This window comes from Arvicanthis niloticus, unplaced genomic scaffold (assembly GCF_011762505.2).
Source record: "Arvicanthis niloticus isolate mArvNil1 unplaced genomic scaffold, mArvNil1.pat.X pat_scaffold_295_arrow_ctg1, whole genome shotgun sequence".
In the NCBI taxonomy this organism is placed as follows: domain Eukaryota; kingdom Metazoa; phylum Chordata; class Mammalia; order Rodentia; family Muridae; genus Arvicanthis; species Arvicanthis niloticus.
Genome location: NW_023045953.1, coordinates 57,736 through 77,964, shown reverse-complemented (window position 1 = coordinate 77,964; position 20,229 = coordinate 57,736). Strand labels below are relative to the sequence as shown.

The following is a 20,229-nucleotide window of genomic DNA, read 5'->3' as shown; positions in this document are numbered from 1 at the left end:
ATATATAATATGTCATATACACCAAAACATATAATGTATACCTAAATGTTTATAGAAACAAAGGTTTCATAAAATGGACTTATGCCTTTCCTTATTACTTGAGTTTCAATCAAAATTTTCATTTCTAACAAATTTTCTAGAATGCTCTATAGATTACTAAAATGATTTCATGGCTCATAGACTGAATACAGTGTCCTAAGCAGTCTGCCATGTCCACTAGAGGACGGCCACAGCATCATCGGGAGAGCATCATCGGGAGAGGGCTCAAATGCTTAACACGGTGCCATATTTTGATCTCCCAGTTTACACGGAGCTCACACACCCCGTGGTTCATTTGTTAAGGCCAATTTGCGACGAAATAACCTTTCCTTAAATTGCATTTGCCAAAGGCGTGACTAATACCCCTTTATTGTATATAAGGCTCAACAAAAGCTAGTTATTACATGGGCAGACACATTTTACTCTTTGACATCACATTATTTGAAATGTCAACAGCAATGTACCTTGTGGTACCATAAATGAAGGAGTACATACTTTGAGGCTGGATCTCTAGTTGCTGGCTCTACACCCTGGTTATACTGTGTTTACCCCTTTCTTGAACAGTATATTGAAGACAGTAATTTGAAGTGAAAATAAGTAAGGTTTCCTGAAGCAATTGATCAAAAACTTAAGGTCAAGACTCTTTTGAAATTATGATGAAATCTATGATTCACCTACCAGCATAGACAAAATTTTAAATGTGTAGCTCTCACTTGAGAGCCCTTCGCCTGAGTCATCTACCCACTAGTCACGCCATAATTTCAGGTCAGCCGGTGGCTCCTTCTAGGGGGCTGGAGAGATGGCTCAGTGGTTAGTGCTTACCACTCTTCTGGAGGATCTAAGTTCAGTTTAAGGCACCTACATTGAGTGAGTGATTCACAACCACCTGCCAGCTGAGGAGCTCTGACACCCTCTTCTGGTCTCCAGGCACAGATGGATACCCATATGCGTGAATGCACACGCACACATGCACACACACCGAGTAAAAAACTATCTTTTTAAGTCAGAGAAATAGAACAAAAGAGCCTATATAAAAACAACTACCCTAATCTACTGGGCTAAACTTGATTGTGCCTATTTGTTTTTATTAGTGGCTCTTAACCTTATACTCAGTCAGCTATCCTATCTCCTGGATACAGGCTAGAACCAATCTAGAAGGTGAAGCTGTCAGTCCTGTCATCACGCCACCAGGCTGGGAGACCCACTGCTGTGGGGTAGCCACAGGGACACATCACAGGGCTTCTCTTTGTTTTAACGAGTCAGTTAGGGTACATATTAGAAGCCACCAGATTGTTGTAACTTTTAATAAATGTCATGCAGACTGTCCAACACTTGAGTACAAACCTCATCTGAATTGCAAGTGAAGCTGTAAACCACATGAGTGGGGTACCACTGCCACCTGCTGTCCACATAGCCTAATTGCAGTCTCAAGTTCGGGTAAGGCACTGCATCTGTATTCACTATGGACACAGAAAATACATGCGGCTTGCTATGCCAGGACTAGAAGACAAAACGCGTTGCTAGAGTTTACTCTGGATTCGCCTCACCTCATGTTAACTGTCCCAGGCCCGGTCTCATGTGTCCTCTGCACTTTTTGACAGGATTGGGGGCGCCATTCCCACTGTGTTCTCCTACTTTGCTGAAGTCCTGGCCCGGGAGAAACGGGGTGAGCACCTCAGTTGGCTCTGCATGTTCTGGATGATTGGCGGCGTCTATGCTTCAGCCATGGCCTGGGCTATCATTCCCCACTACGGTAAGGGGCCTCTTTCTCTATCTGTTTCCTCTCTGTTCTGAGCTCTGGCTTGGGGACAGTACTGTCCTCTCCAGGTGTCTGCTTTTCATAACACTCAGGGGGTGGAAAGGTCTGTATACAGTAAGACTGTCACATGGTTCTTTGGTCCTATGGATGACAGAGCAAGACCATAGTGCTTCTGGGTCATCTCACCACTGCCTTTCTCTTAATTGGGACTCCTTCAGTCTAACCCATCTCTGACACTGAGTATCTACATTCAGAGTCAGGTCCCACAGGTCTGACTCAGTCCTACGCAACTGACCCAAGGTTTCAGATGTCACTTGAAAATCCCGGCCTCCTGTGACTGACCAGCTAGCAGTCTGACCTTTCTCCACACCCCTCCTTGGGTCCAATCAGTTTCTAGAATGGCTCACAGATCTTGGGGAAACACCTACCTTGAATTCCACAGTTTATTATCAAGGATGTCGTAGATGGTACAGGTAAGTGTGGAGGAAGACATATATATGGAAAAGGTGAGGAGCTTCCATGCCTTCCCCAGGTCCACCATTCTCCCGCACTCCATGCGTTCAGAAGCCTGAAGCTTCATAGTTCATGGGCGTGATCTGTTACTAACTCGGTCTTTAGCCAGAGAACAGTGTGCATAATTGTGGTGTGTCTTTCTGACGACCAGCTCTACCCTGGAACCAATCAAAACTTGCATCATCTGAACAAAGACATTCCTATCACCTAGATAATCCCAGAGGGTGAGGAGGTCTGTGGTGTGAGCTAAGGATGAAGTCCCGCCTGCATTTGTATCAGGACTCACAGTTATAGTCAGTGTCAACATTTTGCTATGTTTGAAGCTGTCACTACCACTTACTTGCTATAGCTATCGAGCTGATCTGGGGTTGAAGCCAGATTCCTATAACATTCAGGGGGGACACAGACCCTTCACAGGGTATTATCCAGAGTGACAACACTATCCACCACCCACATTTATAGAGAGGTGACTTCCCACCACTCTTGAGCCTTGAGCCATTGTCACACCTTTCAGACACACAAGATGCCCAGTTCTGTGTTGACTCCTGTCTGTCTTCAGACACTCAGCTGGTGCAGGAGCAAGAGTCCGGCTCACAGACTGTGATCTGCAGCACATAAGCACCACTGCCTACCCAGACTCCCAGACTTTCTCATCAGTTTCTCCTCAGCATTTGCTGTTCCTGCTTCTGTGAGCAGTAAAGAGGCCATGTCCTGAGCAAGGTCAGTCTCAGGAAACACAAGTTTCACGTTGTCTCATCTACAGTGAGGTGCAAGAATCAGGAGAAACCAGGGACCTAAGTCATTATATAAGGAAGAGGAAGGGAAACCAACACCCCTCCCTCTCCGATGTGTGTGTGTGTGTGTGTGTGTGTGTGTGTGTGTGTGTGTGAGAACAGGCTGACATTTGAAAAGTAGAAATACTGTATAAACTAAAACTACAGTGCGAAAAAAAGTAGAAAAGTAGAAATACAGTATAAACTAAAACTACAGTGCAGAGTGCTTGTCTGACATGTGCAGGCCCTGAATCCAAACTCCAGCTTTGAAAAACAAACAAAAACAAAACAACAACACAGCCTGCTCTTGGTTCTTTCTAAAAATATGATCAGCTGAAATGAATTTGACTTTAAAAACCCACTTCCTTTTTTTTTTTTTTTTTTTACTTTTGTTTTCTTCTGCAAAGAGGACAGTTTTTCATGATAAACCATAATTTTGTGACATACAGGTGGGTATTCTGGGTATTCTACCCTTTGCGTCACCGTATTGAGTACAAAATATGTGCTGTCTCACTCTTCCCTTTGATAAACCTAAAATGTTATGTGTCAAAAGTATTTAGCAAGCACACAAAATCGAGACGTGGATTGTCTTGGTCTGTAGAGGGTTTCCCTTTGCTGAGTGCTGTGTTGTGAAGGGTGAGCTTTTCATTTTGAGATTACAGTCGACCTTAGGCTGTAGAGCAGCAGAGCCCAGGGACTCCCCCTCTTGGCTCAAACTGACAAAGAGAAAGACGCTGAGATGTTTCTCTGTGGGAACTAGAGAACGGAAAAGGAGATACAGACGTTTTGCAGAGTCCAGCCTTACTCTCCGTGGTTCCCAGAGCTATTGCTGGTCCACTCACAGGCAGTCTTGGTGGCGATTAAAATGAGATGCTTGTGACCAGCAAGATGTCTCAGTGGCTAAGCATGTATTGCTCTTGCAGAGGACCTGAGTTCAGTTCCCAGCACCCACATCAGACAGTTTGCAGCTGCTTGTAACTCTGACTCCAAGGTACCCAACATCTCTGGCCTCTGTGGGCACTGGTGGTACTCACGTGCACATACCCCCACCACAAACAAGCACGTACACATAATTAAAAATAATAACAATAAACCCTTTTGAAAGATACTGTCTGGATGGGCAAAACTGTAGCCCCACTCATTATTTTTGCATTGGTGTGAGGAAGATAGCTCTCTCTTTCTCTGTCTCTCTGTCTCTGCCTCTTTGTCTCTGCTCCTCAATCACTCTTCTGAGTCTCCATTTTCTTTGTTCCCTATTCTTACTTAGCTCTCTCTGAGCCAGCCTTTTTCTCTCATGAGACATCTACTCCTTGGCTAAAGCCAAACCTCTCTGGAGCTCCTTGGCTTCTAGTGTCTCCCCTCCTGGCCCCTTCCTTCCCAACATATCACTCAGCATCTCATCTCCAGCCTGTGCTAACCCTCTTAGATTAGCATCTGCAAGCGACTCACGTGAAGGCTTTTCTTCTCCTGCTAGGGATTCTTCCCCCTCTGACTCTCTCTAACCCTTCCCTTCTTGCACCTGTACACGGCCTGCATACTTTTCTTCGCTGGCCGTCAGTGGCTGACGCCCAGGAATAAGCACACATAAGCTCTTTCGTTTTAAAATCAAACAGATTTAATTTGATATTAAATTTAATATCAAACAGAGCCAACTAATCCATCTCTAACTAACCCATCTATCAAAACAAATCCGTCTCTAACTGGAACGTCACAAATCACAGTGTGAAAAGTGAGAATTTAATAAAATGAAATGTCCGGGATTGGCTTTAATTGTGATGGGGGCGGAACCTTGAGAAATAATGGCCTGGATAGTAAATCAGTCATGGGATATTAAAATTTACAGCCCAACTTTCTGGACATCTTTCCATGACCATAAGTGTAGCGCTAACAACAAATCATCACAATCAAGTTCCATCTGCTGATTAGAACCAACGAAGTGGGGTGGGGGATTTTCTTTTTTAGACACCCTTGCTAGATTCACTGTTGGGATCTTGGCTTTCAAGAGTTTGTTTGTTTATTTGTTTGTTTGTTTGTTTGTTCGTTCGTTCATTTTAAGGTAAAATTCAAGTCAGGCAGTAATGGTGCACCCACAACACCTTTAATCCTGGAGCTTGGAAGAGGCCGGCGGATCTCTATGAGTCTGAGGTCAGCCTGGTCTACCGAGAGAGATCTAAGACAGCCTGGGCTATGAAAACAAACCTAGTCTCAGGGGGAAAAAATCAAAAGTTCCTATGCTGAGGTGTCTGCAGGTGAGGTTGCCATCATAACGGCTTTCTCCGGGGCGTCCCTCACAGAATCACTTAACCAAGTGCTTAAGAACTGTGCACATCTCTCTATGGGAATGACACTTTTTGGTAAACATTCTCAGTACGTTTTATACTTCCCACAGTCAAATATTGATCCTCTAGAGTGAGGACTCAGCATTATTTTTATTCTTATTCTTTTCTGCGTAACGTATGAACAAAAAAATACAAATTATATATAGTTAATGTTTACAACCTAACTTTGTATTGTGCAATGTGGCAAATCCCATAAAGTCCTTGGAACCCACATAGTGGAAGGAAAGAATTTACTCCACAGAGCTGTTCTCTGAACTCATCGTGGGCATCCAGGTGCACCCAGATGTACACACACATATGTGCCATAAATAAAGGAATAAGTGCAAAAAGTATTTTTTTAAAGAAAATAGACAGAGTTAAATATTTAGGGGGAAGCCTTATAGTCTTGATGGAAATTCTGCTTCTTCTGAATGACCCTGAAGCCCATGAAAACACAAGGAGGTCTGTTGTTCCCCTTCCACCACTCCATCCAGTCTCACTGATGAGATCTATCCGTGTAGGGTTGTGTGGGGGCAGTCTCACTGATGAGATCTATCCGTGTAGGGTTGTGTGTGTGTAGGGGGGAGTATTTGAGAGCATGGTGCTGTGACTTGAAGTTAGGTATTGGCTTTCTCAAGCCAACAACGGGGTTTGTTCTGGAGGGAAGGTGTGAATGGATGATTGACCTCCATGTTACAACTATGTTTCAGTTGGTAAGTGCACACACATACACACACATACACACATACACACACACACACACACACACACACACACGGGTGACTCACGCACAGAAGGCTCTCTTGGCTGCCCTGAGTTAAGATGCTTCTTTTCTGCCTCCGGGGCGCAAGCATCAGTAGGGATCCTGAGCCTGAAGTCACTGAGATACAGGCCACGGCACCACACAAATACATCTTAAGTTTGCCCCAAGGCTTCTGAAAGGATTCCTGAGCAGTTAGATGCAGCAGCAGAAAGAGGGCTTTGATTGCTTCGTGGCCTGGTTCAGACACGGGTGCTAATGGTGGGAGGTAACTCTAGATTGAACCAGCATCCGATGATGAGGGCACTTTTCTCCTTTTAGTCAGTCCTTGGTAGAGTTAAAAACTTTACCCAGAGCCAAGAAGTTGCTAATACCTGAAGCTTTCCAGGATAAATCACTCACCTGCAATCCTAGCACTAAGCAGGGCCAAGACAGAAGGATTTCCACAAGAGCAAAGACCTCTGGGCTACACATCTCAGCACATCTCAGCAGAGTTCGGCTACACAGTGAAGCCCTGCCTTACTCTCCATCTCTTCCCCTTCCCTCCTCCCTTTCCTCCCCCCTCTCTTCCCAGCAAACTAGGTCTCAAGAGGGCAGGCTTTGCTGCTCTCAAGCCTCTCCCCTACTCTCCACCTGCACTCAGGAGCTGCTGGGCTGCCTGATTCACTCCTGATGGCTGAGCGTTGCCACTAGAACAAGGGATAGGAAAGGAGACAGCAAAGCCAGAGAGCATGTCCTGGCCTCAAGTACCAGGTGCCCATAACAGCCACAACTAAGGATGTAGCTATCCTGGGCACCTCCTCTCAAAACCTGCCCCCAGTGGAAACTGGCTACCAGCACATAAAGGAACAGGCCAGGTTTTCCTCTGCTTCAGAACCTGTATTGCCATAATAGTCTAGATCAGTGGACTACAGTATGACTTGATGTAGTATGTTTATGTTGATATTGTCCATGCTGCACGTATCGCTTCTCTCTTTCTAACATGTGAATTCTGAGAGTCAGACTCCAGGGTCAACAGCAAGCATGTTGCCCACTACGCCATCTCCCCAGCCCTAGGTTGACAGTACCTGTGACTCACACAGTGACAAACGTGAGCTTGCAGGTGGCTCTTTCCTTGTATCATTTTCTTAGACGCAAACCCAGAAGAGGCTGAACCCTGTGTGCATCTAGTTTTACACTCTTGAGGCACTTTTTTTTGAGGTATTACCTTTGTTTATTTATTCATTTATTATTGCACATGCGCACACACACATGTAATACCACATGCACACACGTGTAGTACAGCACATGTGTTGAGCACAGACCGTAACTTACAGGAGGCCTTTTTCTATTCCCACCATGTGGGTCATGGAGATGGAAATCAGGTCAACAGGCATCTTTACCAGCTGAGCCATCACCAGACCTCTTGAGGCATCTTCACACTGTTGTCTGTGGAAGCTGTACCATGCACATTCCTAACACGGTGTTCAAGAGTTTCCTTTTCTCCCCATCCTCAGCGGCACTCCTTGTCTGTGTTAGGACAGCAGTTTTAACTGAGGTGATGGGCTCCCAGTGAATGTGGGTGGAAATGAGCAGTATTTTCAAAAGCAGACACAGCTCAGATGGAAGAGTCCTCCCACACACTCCCCTTCCTCTCCCTCTCTGCACACTCCCCCGTAATGAGAACTCATCAGCGTTTAATGGAAACCCAGTTACCTTCAGGGGAAATGGAAGCTGGCTGAATCGTCACTCCGGTCCTTCAGAAGTAGAGCCTTCAGTGATGTGGGGGGGTTGCTGCTGCACTGCAGTGCTGTCCGCTCCATTACACCCCCTTGTCTCTGGGCTCTCTTGTAAACTGTGCGTTGGATGCGCTGTTCACTACTGTGCGTACATCCCAGTGAGGAGCAGGGATGCTCAGTCAGCTAAGGGAGAGGACTTTTAGCATGGAAAGCTTTGGCCCTAAAAGCTCATTCACAGTGTACTCAGCACCCAAGAGCCAGCCCCACGGGCTCTATCTGGCTCACCCTTCACTGCAAACATCAGAGAACCAAACAGCACATCTATGTGGCCCAAGACCACCCACTGCACCCCACCCCTTTGGCCACAGAGCCATGGTGGTCTGGAAAATACACATCTTCCCACTGATGTCCAAATTACCCTGTCCTTGGATGAAACCCACCTCTCTCTCTCTCTCTCTCTCTCTCTCTCTCTCTCTCTCTCTCTCTCTCTTTCTGAGGAGGAAAGAAGAGACCACAGCTGGCTAGGGAGGGAATAAGGAGGCATCCCTTTAATTACAGAAGAAAGGAACTGTGAGCAGTAGTATCAGTCCGTATACCACTGCCCCCACCCCCGAGCTCTTAAGCCTCTCAGTTCCCCCTTGGCCACTGCCAGTCAGTGTTCCAATGAGGAGTTGGAAATTGGTAACTATGGCAACCCCAGTAGATATCCAGTCATCAAAAGTGGTAACCACTTCCAGACCTATTGGTGGAGGTCTGTGATCCCAGCTATTTTCATGCTGAGGCAGGAGAGTTGCAAGTTTATGACTTCACTGGGCTACAGAGTAATTCAAGGCCAGCCTGGGCAACTTACTGAGACCCTATTTCAAGAATTTTTAAGTGAAAAAGGGTTCAGGATATAGCTCAGAGATAAAGTCCCTACCCACTCTGATCAAGGTCCTGGGTCCCATCCTCAGCACCACAGGAAAACAGGCAAAGTGGCAGCAAGATTGGCTGTGGGATTCCCTCCTCACCTTAGATAACCAGGATGTCTGTACTTAATGTGTGCCCAGAAACTACAGGGAAAGGGCAAGAATGAGCCAATGCACCATTGCCCAGAGGATGGAACGGAGGGGAGAAAGAAAGACCTAACAGTTAAGACAAAGGAAGAGAACCAGGAGAACACAGCACTGTAAAAGCCCCCAGTGACCTGGACCACAGGGAAGCCACACTCTCCACTCATGTTCACGGGACAAATGTGTTTCCAATGGACACATAAAATGAGGGTGTAAAGTGTGACTTTTCTGCTCTGATGTTGACATGAAGAGTTGTGTGCTCTTGTGCTGCTGCCACTGCTTGTTGGCACTAGCACTTTATATCCAGGGTCTCATCGTTCCCGCAGTTAGGTGGGGTCTACAGATCTCTTTCCAGAATAATGTTTTTACATGCAAAGGTGGAAAAAAACCACAAGTTACCACTAGCAGGAAGAGAACTGGAATATATGGAAATGCCTACACATAGATATATGGGTACCTTGTAGATCATCAATAAGGCTGGAGAATCAGGTTCAGAAAACAGCAGGAGGCAAGAGAATACTCTCTTGTGGCCAACACGATCCATCAGAAAACTAAAAAAGTTCTGAGGTCAAAAGAAAAGGCAGTTTAAGAAGAAGTGTCACGAATTCTGCAATCTGCGTGCCCTCAGTACCCAGTATCACAAGCATCCTTTTTACTGGCCTAATTTTTCATGAGTCATGGGGAGTTGTTTTCTTTGTGAGATACAAGTCTCCAAAGCACCACTTACTCCAGTATGTCGTTATCACCATAGGATTTCATTATGGGTAAATTACCCTGCATTTGCTTCAGATAAGATACTTTGTACATATCGATGTGTATCAGGCACTATTTGAAGGGCGGGTATCATTTGAGTAAACAAGGACTTTGTATGTTGGTTTTAGAGTCAATACTAGGCTTTCAAGATCCCAGCCAATGTATTTCAGACTTATTTGGTCCTCAGATCAAGGTGACTAGACAGCTAAGTCCTCTTCAAAGTAAATGTGGAAAAAAAATAAAAATAAAATTAAAAAAAATCTTAACAACAAATAAATAAATAAATATGAACCTGAACCCAACCAGTAGACTAGAGTCCCCAAGAATCCTGGAGAAATTGCCCTCCAGTAGGAAAAAAAAGTAAGCATTTTCTTCTATTGTGAATATTCAGAGTTGTTGCTGTTGGGTTTTGCCTTAAGGACAAGTATTTCATTTTGTAGCATGAAGTTTTCTTTTAAAAAATGAGCAGTGGGCTGGAGAGATGGCTCAATGGTTAAGAACACTGGCTGCTCTTCCAGAGATCCTGAGTTCAATTCCCAATAAACACATAGTGACTCACAGCCATCTAAAATGGGATCTGATGCCCTCTTCTGGCAGGCAGGTGTACATGCAGATAGAGCACTCATCCATAAAATGGAGAGAGAGAGAGAGAGAGAGAGAGAGAGAGAGAGAGAGAGAGAGAGAGAGAGAGAGAGAGAGAGAAGACAACACAGGAAAATTCCATCTTTCACACATTGCTAAAGAGAAAGCAGCTTAGCCTTCTCACTGTGGAAAAATATACTGCCAGTTTTTAATAAACCAAAAGAAAACCTAACATATAACCTAGAAACTGCACTGCACTCCTGGGCATTTCTCCTAGAAAAATTAAAAAGTTAGGTTTGTACAAAAAAAAAATGATTGTTTATAATCTCTTAATTGGTGATAGCCCAATCAGAAACATCTAAAATAGTCGACAGTGCATCCACAGCTATTCTGATACAAAGAAACAAATGATTGGTGCAATAGCTTATGTTTCTCAAGGTTGCTTTGCTGAGTGGAAAGGTCTATACCAAAAGGCTTGTTTACATAGCATTCTAGAAATGGGAAAATGGAAGTCAAAAAGAGAGTGAGGAATGACTGACTATAAAGAGATCATGTGAGGGCAATCTTCACATTGCTAAGATACTTTAGTGTCTCGGTTTCTGAAGTAGTTATATTATTCTACACCTGATAGAATGGTGTGGGGGTATGTATACTCAGCCCTTTATACTGTAGGCTCCATACCTTGTGGAATCAACCAATCCTAGACCAAAAATATTCAGGTAAGAGTGAATCCGTACCTATTGCCCACAGATTGTTTTTCTTGATATTATTCCCAAGCAATATAGCATAAGAAGCAGTTACGTGGCATTTGTGGCACAGTACATATTTAAAATAACCTAGAGATGATTTAAAGTTCTCAGGGGGATGTGTGTAGGTCGTGTGCGAAAGCTATGCCATCTTTAAACAAGGCGTTTGTGCATCTGTAGATTTGGGTGTCCACAGAGTCCTAGAAACCATCCCCCACAGATGCACAGTGGCGGCTGAACATATGTTGTACTGCCAGCTTCCTGTCCGGTTTCATACTCAAGTTGTTCGGCCACTGTGGGAATTCGGACGAAGGTTATGTGTGATTTCACATATAATTTTATGTTAATATACAATTGTTCAAGATAATAAAAAATGAGTACCAGCCTTTATATATATATATATATATATATATATATATATATATTATTAAATATATTTGTTATACCATATTTTAATACATTATTTATTCGAATGAACCTGGGGTTAAAGGTAACCCAATTAAAACAAACTTTTTGTCTTAATAGGCAATCTGTGGCATAGAAATATTTCCCAACATGGACAGTGGAAGATTAGAAGTGATTTAAGAGGCTTTCCCAGAAAAAATGAGATAGAGGGTGTGTGGAATCACTGTACCTACACTGGCTGATGGCATCTGTCTCTTTATTCAAATGACACTGTCATAGCCCCATGCCAAGCCTTAGACCCTCTAAGGTCTAAGGTTCATTTTCTATAAGAAAATCTAGGTGCCTGCAGGATTCTTTATTGTTTTAAAAATTATTATGCCAAAGAGTTTATAAGAAACAGAGGGCTTTTGTATCAGACATTTCATAGCACACAGTGTGGGAAACCGTCACCAGACTTGTGTTTCCTTCAAAAAACATCCTGAGGTCTTCCCAGTCCCCTTCACGCACAGCCTGAGAATGGAGAACTCTTTTCTCCTTCCTTTAGAACTCTGACCACACTCCTTACCATGCAAAGGAATTCAGCTCCAGCCAGCTTCTGACTCCAAGTTACATGCCAACCTGTATTAGTCTGTTCAGTCTCCTGTCTTATAAAATGCTACAGACCCAGAGACTTATACAACAAATTTTCTGCCAAGTTATCAAGGCTAACAGTCCAAGACCAAGGTCCCAAGAGGGCTGGTTCTGATGAAAGCTATCTTTCTGGCTTGCAGACAGGCCCCTTCCTATTGCACCTTCACATGGCATGAGTGGGCAATATCTCTCTTTCTTCCTCTTCTTATAAAACCACAGTCCTGTTTGGCTAGGGCTCCATCCTTAAGGCCTCTGTGAGCCTTAAGGGCCTATCTTCAGATATAGTCATATTACAGTTTAGCATTTAAGGTATAAAATTGGGGAAACACAGTTGGACCCATAACAGTATTGACCATAATCTTAGCAAAAGAAAAAGGGGAAAAAAGGAAGAGAGTTGAGTCCTCCAGACATTAGAAACAAGTCTACCCTCCAAAAACATAGATAATAGTCCTTTTTCATACTATTTATTTCTATTCATCACAAACTGCAAAAACTAACTTGTTAATTCTCTTTCCGAGGTCTTGCTGGAATTGTATGGTCCTTAGAACTCCCTGCCCCCCTTCTGTCCATATTTCCATATTTGGGAGTAGATAAAACACATGTGTGAGGTTCAATCAGAACTCCCTGAGAAGAACTGTGCTAAAAACACCCTTGCTTGGCTGAGTTCATCATTAACCTAATTAGGTTTCTCAGCCAAGGCTTACGATTGGTCTCCTTATTGAGTCCTGGTAACTAACTGCTTTGCTTCTAAGTGTTCTTCCACCTGGAGGAACATAAAGAACCAACCCCGTTCCAAAATGCCCCTTTGTGTGTGTGTGTGTGTTTGTGTGTGTGTGTGTGTGTGTGTGTGTGTGTGTGTGTGTGTGTGTTCATTCCTCAGACATCAGGAATGATGCTGACCTGCCTCAAGAAGCAGTAACTGGAGTTTTACAGAAGAGGAGAGAAGTCTTCCTTTGTATCTCAGGGTACAAGTGGCTGAGTCTGGATATCATTTTTCTTCCATGTGTGTGGTGGGATCCTTGGAGGCTTTAATTATTTTTTTTTAACTATCTAAGATTAATAAGGTTAAAAGTTGTAGCATTACCCATTTGGGAGTGGCACATAACATTCTTTCATTTATACAACTTAGGCCAAACCTAATTTTTTCACATAACCTACCAGCAGAGGTGCTGGTAAGTGAGTTACTCCCTTACGGTCTGATTTGGTGATTATGTTGCGTGAAGCTGTCTGTCAAAATCAAGGCACCTTAGTTTTGCTATGAGTTGCTTTTAGAGGGTGTCAAGACAATCCAAGGAGATCTTAGCAAACACGCTTCACAAGTTCTGTTCAGTATTCCTATGTGACTGATTGCCTGAGATGCACAGTTAGCCACACAGAATAGCATCTTATTAGAAGTCATTAAATGGGACAGCATTGTTCAAGTTTGGAAGGTACTTCCTTCCAAATCCTAAGGGATTATCTAGTCTTTTCTGAAATGCCTCAGCACGGGTCTCTTGAGGACAGATTGAATTGCATTCCCCATCTACTCTTCATTCTTCTGCTAACTGTCAGCGCCCCTCCAAATACGCAGCCCATCTTGCTGTAGAATGTATAAGGAACGTGGCAGTTGTTGGAAACGACACGTTTTCGAAGAAGATGGCAGTAAGCCTGAGTAGTTGAGAAGTGGCAGAGGTCGGGCTCAAAATCTGGCAAAAATCAAAGGAGACAAACTATTACAAGAGGAGACTATGGTCAAAGCAGGGTGAAATGGCCCTGTTAGATCTTAAACAATGGTCTTGTGCAGTTGTGTAATAGGAGAAGGGATTGAAGAGTTAAACCAGGTGTTCATTCCGTGGCTGGTCTTCTCAGTGATTAGCAGGGAATCTTAATGACATGGCTTGCAGGAGTTTGCAAGTTGGTTGAGGGCCATAGGATGAACACACACATACACACACACACATTCATACATATATAATACATATATATGTGATCTATTTGTTTTTTAAGTTATCTAGTACCCAATGGCACTGAACAGATGCATCAGCAGTTAAGAGTACACACTGTTCTTGCTACAATCAGTTCTCACATTGAAATGGCTCACAACTGCCTGTAACTCTAGTTCCAGGGCATCTATTGTCTTCTTCTGGCCTCGTGAACACGTACAGTCATGAGTACACAACACACACACACACACACACACACACACACACACACTTGTGCACAAAATGTAAAAAATAAATCTAGTTATCTGATGAAGAAGTAAGTTCTGAACTGTCTCTCTTGCCAATAATGGGGCTTGGTCTTCACTTAAGTTATTTGATAAAGATGTACCTGTTTGCTTTGGGTCTTAAAATATTTATTGAATGGCCCCTTTCTCCCTGACCAGAGTCTAGAAGCCAGCAGAGCTTCTAGGCTCAGACAGGTGTGCAGAGAAACATCTCGTGTGGCATAACGTTGAAGGATCAAGGCCTTGGTGCTCATCTTCCCTGCCTTACCCAATAGCTACAAAACACTCCTTCATCCAGTACTTTGGTGAACTTGGGAACTAAACCTTGCTAGAGCCATCTTGGATGCTCTGTTCTTTACCTTAGAGATGGTGTTACTAAGTGGAGGCACGTTCATATCATCTACATGTCACATAAGAGTTGGGGGTACAGGGAAGGAAGAGGGGCTGAATTGTGAGAGGTCAGAGGAGTCCCAGCTTCACTGTGCTCAACAGTTTGAGGCAGAGATGGCCAACTTAGAGATGTTTGAAACTACACAGGTGACATAAATAGTGGAGCTGGCAATGACACCTTCCATGATAATGGCCCCTGGTGGCGGTGAAGATTTTCAGAAGCCTTACCTAATGTTGCTGAGAAAAGTCAAATTGAATGACTATGTGCTGTCCTTGGGGACTAGCTAGGCAGAGGACAGCATCAGAGAGCAAGTGACAGAGCCAGCCCCTCACTTGGACCATGCTCCTCTCTGTGTCTGCTATGTATGGTTTGTACTCAAAGCAAGTAATACAGCTTCTGTCTCTACAAGAGTGGAAACAAATAAAGACTGTGGGAGAAGCATGCTCCCGTCTAACTTCGAGGTAGTCTCAATGGAACCAGATAGAAGGAGCTGTGAACTCAAGGCCTTGCTGAAGTTTTCTTCCATGCCTTCCTGTACCCGATGCACAACATGCCTCGGCCTCGGAGTTTTCTGTGTATCCTCAATAAAAGATAAATATGTCTTTAGTCCTCTAAGCAATTACTGGACTCTAAAGCCAGAAATCAAGTTTTATTGTGACCTCCACTGCATTGAATACAAGGTCTGATCTAGTCTGGCATTGGTATTTTGTGGAATTGATTCATAAAGCCCAGTCATCAAAGCCCTTTGTACATATAGTCAAAGGCAGTTGCTCTCAGTTCGCTCATTTAGTCAAACTTGTGCTGTGAGCTGAGTTTTTGCCCCGTGGGTCACTGTGCTTAGGAATGAGTTCCCACCCTGGAGCAGTTGTGAGAAATGGGACTTGGGGTTAAAGAACTCCATTCTAGCAGGTCGAAAAGACATCTGTTCTTGCAGGAGCCATCCCCCAGCTTAGCAGAATCATAAGGAACCCTGGCACTACCCATCATGCACCTGGGGTCTTGTCATGGCTAAGCTGTTGCTATGGTTTGGTCATTGAATGTGGTCTCAAACTCCTAGGTGGGTTTCTTCCTTCCACCTTGTCTTCTAGCCTGTGCCTCACATTGAGCTCTAATGCAGCATATCTGTGACCCTTGCTCAATGTCGTGTGCAGGGCATTCGTGGGTACTCCCTTGTATCAGAGGGCATGTCCCTTCTCCAGCCAGATCGCATGTCCTTGGGAATACACAGGAAAAGCTTCTTGATGTGTCCATGGTTTGGATGGCACTGAGATGTCCCAAAAGAGGCTCAGGTGACCAGACAGGTTGTCTATGGAACTGCACAGCAGGGAGGTTCTGTGAGGTCTAAGGGACTTCACCTTGGACTGTCACCCATGTCCCCTGCCACCCATGTCTTCTGTCACCCATGGTGGTAAAGCCAGTCTCAAGAAAACAAGAAAGTGAAAGAAAACATGAAGAGATTTGGGGCCTCAGGGATTGAATTAAGATTTTTTTTTCTAAAGTATGTGGAAGACATTTCTGTGGTGCACAAATTCAAGAGAAAAATCTAATGATGCTTATAAAAATATAGACATGCTAATCAAGTCCATTCCACCCCTCAAATATTCCCAGAGGGATGCATATACAGACCCATCGGGGCCACATAAGCATATAGTCATAGTAATAGTGTTTATGCGAAAAAACAATTGGCAACCCAGCTGCCCATAACTAGGGAAATGGGTACGTAAAAGGTGTGGAATCCACATGTCCATTAAGAACAGCAGCAGGGTCTAAAAGCATAAAGCACTGAGCAGCCTGAAGGAATAAGAAAAAGCAAGGAATATAGAGCGTGTTGCTATTATGTTAAGAAAAGACACACGGCCACTTTACAAGGAGTTATTCAAATTCTAATCTGTGACTTAGCCCTCCTTAGGGAGGGTGGTGGGAAGGATGGGGTGGATGCTGACACGAAAGATGAATGATGAACCTTATGTACACAGTGCTGGGCAAAAATGTGGCGGAAGGTGCAGCCTCTGTACCTGACGTGAAAAAGAAAACCAGTGTCAAGGGTTCTTGCTCCATTTCCATCACCCAAGCATAAGACGTACAAATGACAGGAATACAGAAGCTTAGTGAGGCCCCAACTAAGAATCCTCAGCTGGTCCTCATTTACATCCCCGTGGGGTCGCCAAGCCTTGATGTCTGCAAAATATTTACCATCTCCTTAGCATAGCATTCTGTGGCCTTTATTAAATCCTTTATAGAAGTTGGGGGATGGGTTACGCCCTCTGAATTTTCTTGCCAGGTGCAGAAATTTGTAGTTAGTTAACAGCCATGAACACCAGATAGTCATTTCCAAGGTCACCGAATACCTGTATCCAATCAGCTGTGCAATAGGTCCCTGAAGCTCATCCCTCTCATCTAAGCAACACTGTACACTTGACACATATGGTTTGTTAAGGAGCTTGATTTAATCAGTTCACAACGTGAACATCTTGTATATCAAAATAGCATGTTGTGGGCAGGCACTGTAGCTCAGTGGAAGAACCCATGTATCAGGAACTGGATTTCATTCCCAGAACGAAAAAGACATAGGTATAGCACACACACCCACACCCAGAGAGAGAGAGAGAGAGAGACAGAGACAGAGACAGAGACAGAGACAGAGACAGAGACAGAGAGACAGAGACAGAGAGAGACAGAGACAGAGAGACAGAGAGAGAATCACCTTGCCCCCTAAATATCTTATATAACACTGTTAGTTTTTAAAAGATGCCAATATTAATACAGTGGTGGTTTCCTTTGATCTTAGGAAGTATGCTTTTTAAATCTTTTTATGCCACAACAGTAAAGATGCATTAACTCATGGCACAGACCCAAGCTCTGAAAGAGAGATCTCAATATATGTAATTCTTTTAAATAAATTCTTATTTCTTTAGAGTAGAGTGCACTGTTATAATCCAACCTGCATATGGACATATTGGTTGAATTTTTATGACTATGATGTATTATTCAATAGTGTGTAAATGTAATGGAAACTATCATTTAGAAGTACCCCTGCTCGGTATCTAAAACCTCCTAGCCACAGCAATTTAATATGTGTCCTTTCTACTTCAACGAAATTACGCATATGTATCAAACATTCACGCTGAGTAATGCAGCCATTATTGCTCTGCGTGTTTCCGAGGAAAATCATGACTCACAAGGATACTTCCACATACCCTTGTCACTCATCGAAGCCAGCTCAACGCATTCAAGGCTGGCCGCAATGGTTTTATACAAAAGATCTAGAAAACACGCGGGGAAAGGGGGTTAGTCAGAGCCTTTAGCTTGCTCAGAGTCAGATGCCTTGTGCCTTTCCCACTGTGATTTCCAAATACAGCACTCCACAGAGGGGAAGCTCCTCCCTTTTGCTGCCCTGCGGTAGAGACCAGATCAGCAGATCGCATCCTGACTCAGGCGTCATCTGATTGGTCACCCTCTGCATCCTGCCACTGCCCTGAGAAACGCGCTTCCTTGACGCCTAAGAGCTTCATAAATCATGGTTTCCTCTTAAGGGAAAGTTACTGATTTGCTTATTTGTGTCCCCTTTTTCCTCCGGCGGACATTTCAGTGGGAAATTGCAGCTTTCTTTATGCAGTATGTTACAGCCAATCAGAAGGGCGGCCTGTGCTTCCCTGACATACAAAGAGAGGTGGCTTGGGTGAGGGATTTCACACTCACAGGGCTCATCCTGCGGAGAATGTAATCAACAGATAGAAGCTTCAGCGACTGCACATGCTAGCCAGACCTCTCCAGAATTATTCACTGCCTTTCCTGAGGAAGGGACAGCTAATCAGTACAGATGGAAAAACCAACATAGTCGAAGGCAATGTATTTGTGTTCCGCTGTGTATTTAAAGCCAGTGAATATTCAGACTTCGCTGTATTTACTGATTTAGCCAAAATTAAACTACGAGGCTCATATCCCCCCCCAAATGTTTGTTTAAACCCATTCTATACTAAATAATCCTTTAACTCTCCATACTATTTATTTCACAATTTTTTCAGGTCCCATAGTCACAACTCCAGTCTCCTAATATGAATTGGATTAAAAATAAGCTTACTACCCATTACCCCACTCCTCAGTGTTAAATCAGACCCAGGATCCACTGAGGCAGCAGCAAAATACTTTGTAACACAAGCAACAGCCTCAATAGTTTCTCTCCATACTATTAGGCTATGAACGACTTGGCGTGATTTGGTTTAATTATTTTTATTCCACGAAGACAAGACAAAAGGAGACTTATATATACAGAAATGGACAAAAATAATAAGAAGAAATTAGAGATAACATTTAGTTATAGTTAAAAGGCACAACGCCAAGGACTAAGTGAATATCCTTAGGGAATGTGGAAATGCCATGCCATGTCCTGGCAGCAGGATGCATAGGCTTCTTTGCTGTTATCACACAGATGAGACAGGATAGACTTCGATCGGTGAGGCTTTCTGTATAATGAATGGTGTTGAGAGAAAACGTTCTAGAGCTTGGACATATGTGATCTGATGGTGAATATATTTATGGGGAGATGTTAAACTTATGAAGAAAGCTAAAATCTTTAAATCAATACGAACAATTAAATGCAAGCAATACTGGAATGTGAACAGTATTTACAGGGTGCTTAACACTCAAGAAGAACTCTGTCCTTGGGTTGAACTGTGCAACTTACGTTGAAAACCTCAGACTGTTAGTTTTATTAAACATTTGCATAATGCAAATAATTATTAAAGCAAAAATACACAAGCATAATCAAATAAGGAGTCTGATGATATATTTTCAGAATCCAACAAAAATGCCATCTCTTACTGGGCGGTGGTGGCGCACGCCTTTAATCCCAGCACTTGGGAGGCAGAGGCAGGCGGATTTCTGAGTTCGAGGCCAGCCTGGTCTACAGAGTGAGTTCCAGGACAGCCAGGCTTACACGGAGAAACCCTGTCTCGAAAAACCAAAACAAAACAAAAAGAAATGCCATGTCTGTACAAATCCTCATTTGTCTCCTCTTCATTTAGCTTCAGACACATAGAATCGAGAACCATTCCTCTTGTGCCTCGGGTACCTGAAGTGGAGAAGAGACGGTTAAATTGTCTCCCTTCCCCACTCAGCCTGTATGAAGCAGAAGAATTGGTATATTAAAAGACAAAACGTTATTCATCTAGAAGCTGGCGCTTGCTGCTGCTCAGAGGGACAAAGCCCTTGCCTCATCAGCGAGGCGAGGCTCTGTAGGGTGAAATGAGGTGACCCATGTCAATAGCAGAATCTCACGAACCTCCATCCTCCTGCCTCAGCCTCCCAGGTTGTAATTACACATCTATGCCACCACACCCTGCTCCAAGGTCCTTACATACAGCTTCTTAATTACTCAGCAGAACTGGTTTTCTAGCCCAAATGAATAATAAAAAAAAAAAAAAAAACTATTTTACATCTGTAGGTACACTTTATCTTTTTTTAGTTAATTTTTAAAAATCAAAGTAAATGTGTCCGTGGTCCTAAAAATCCGATACCCCGTTTAGATCGTAATGGAAACGATCAGCTTTCTGTGCTTTCTTCCTCATCCTCAAGTCTGATTACT

General features: G+C 43.6%; 1 protein-coding gene across 1 annotated transcript in view; it reads left to right on the top strand.

Annotated features, from left to right (window-relative positions):
• LOC117701878 (synaptic vesicle glycoprotein 2C-like) overlaps window positions 1-20,229 on the top strand; it is a gene marked incomplete at its 5' end in the record, with an annotated part of 90,044 nt that overhangs the window by 14,643 nt on the left and 55,172 nt on the right. The window contains 1 exon segment of the mRNA XM_034493286.2: window positions 1,641-1,792. Coding sequence (XP_034349177.1) covers window positions 1,641-1,792 — 152 coding nt within the window.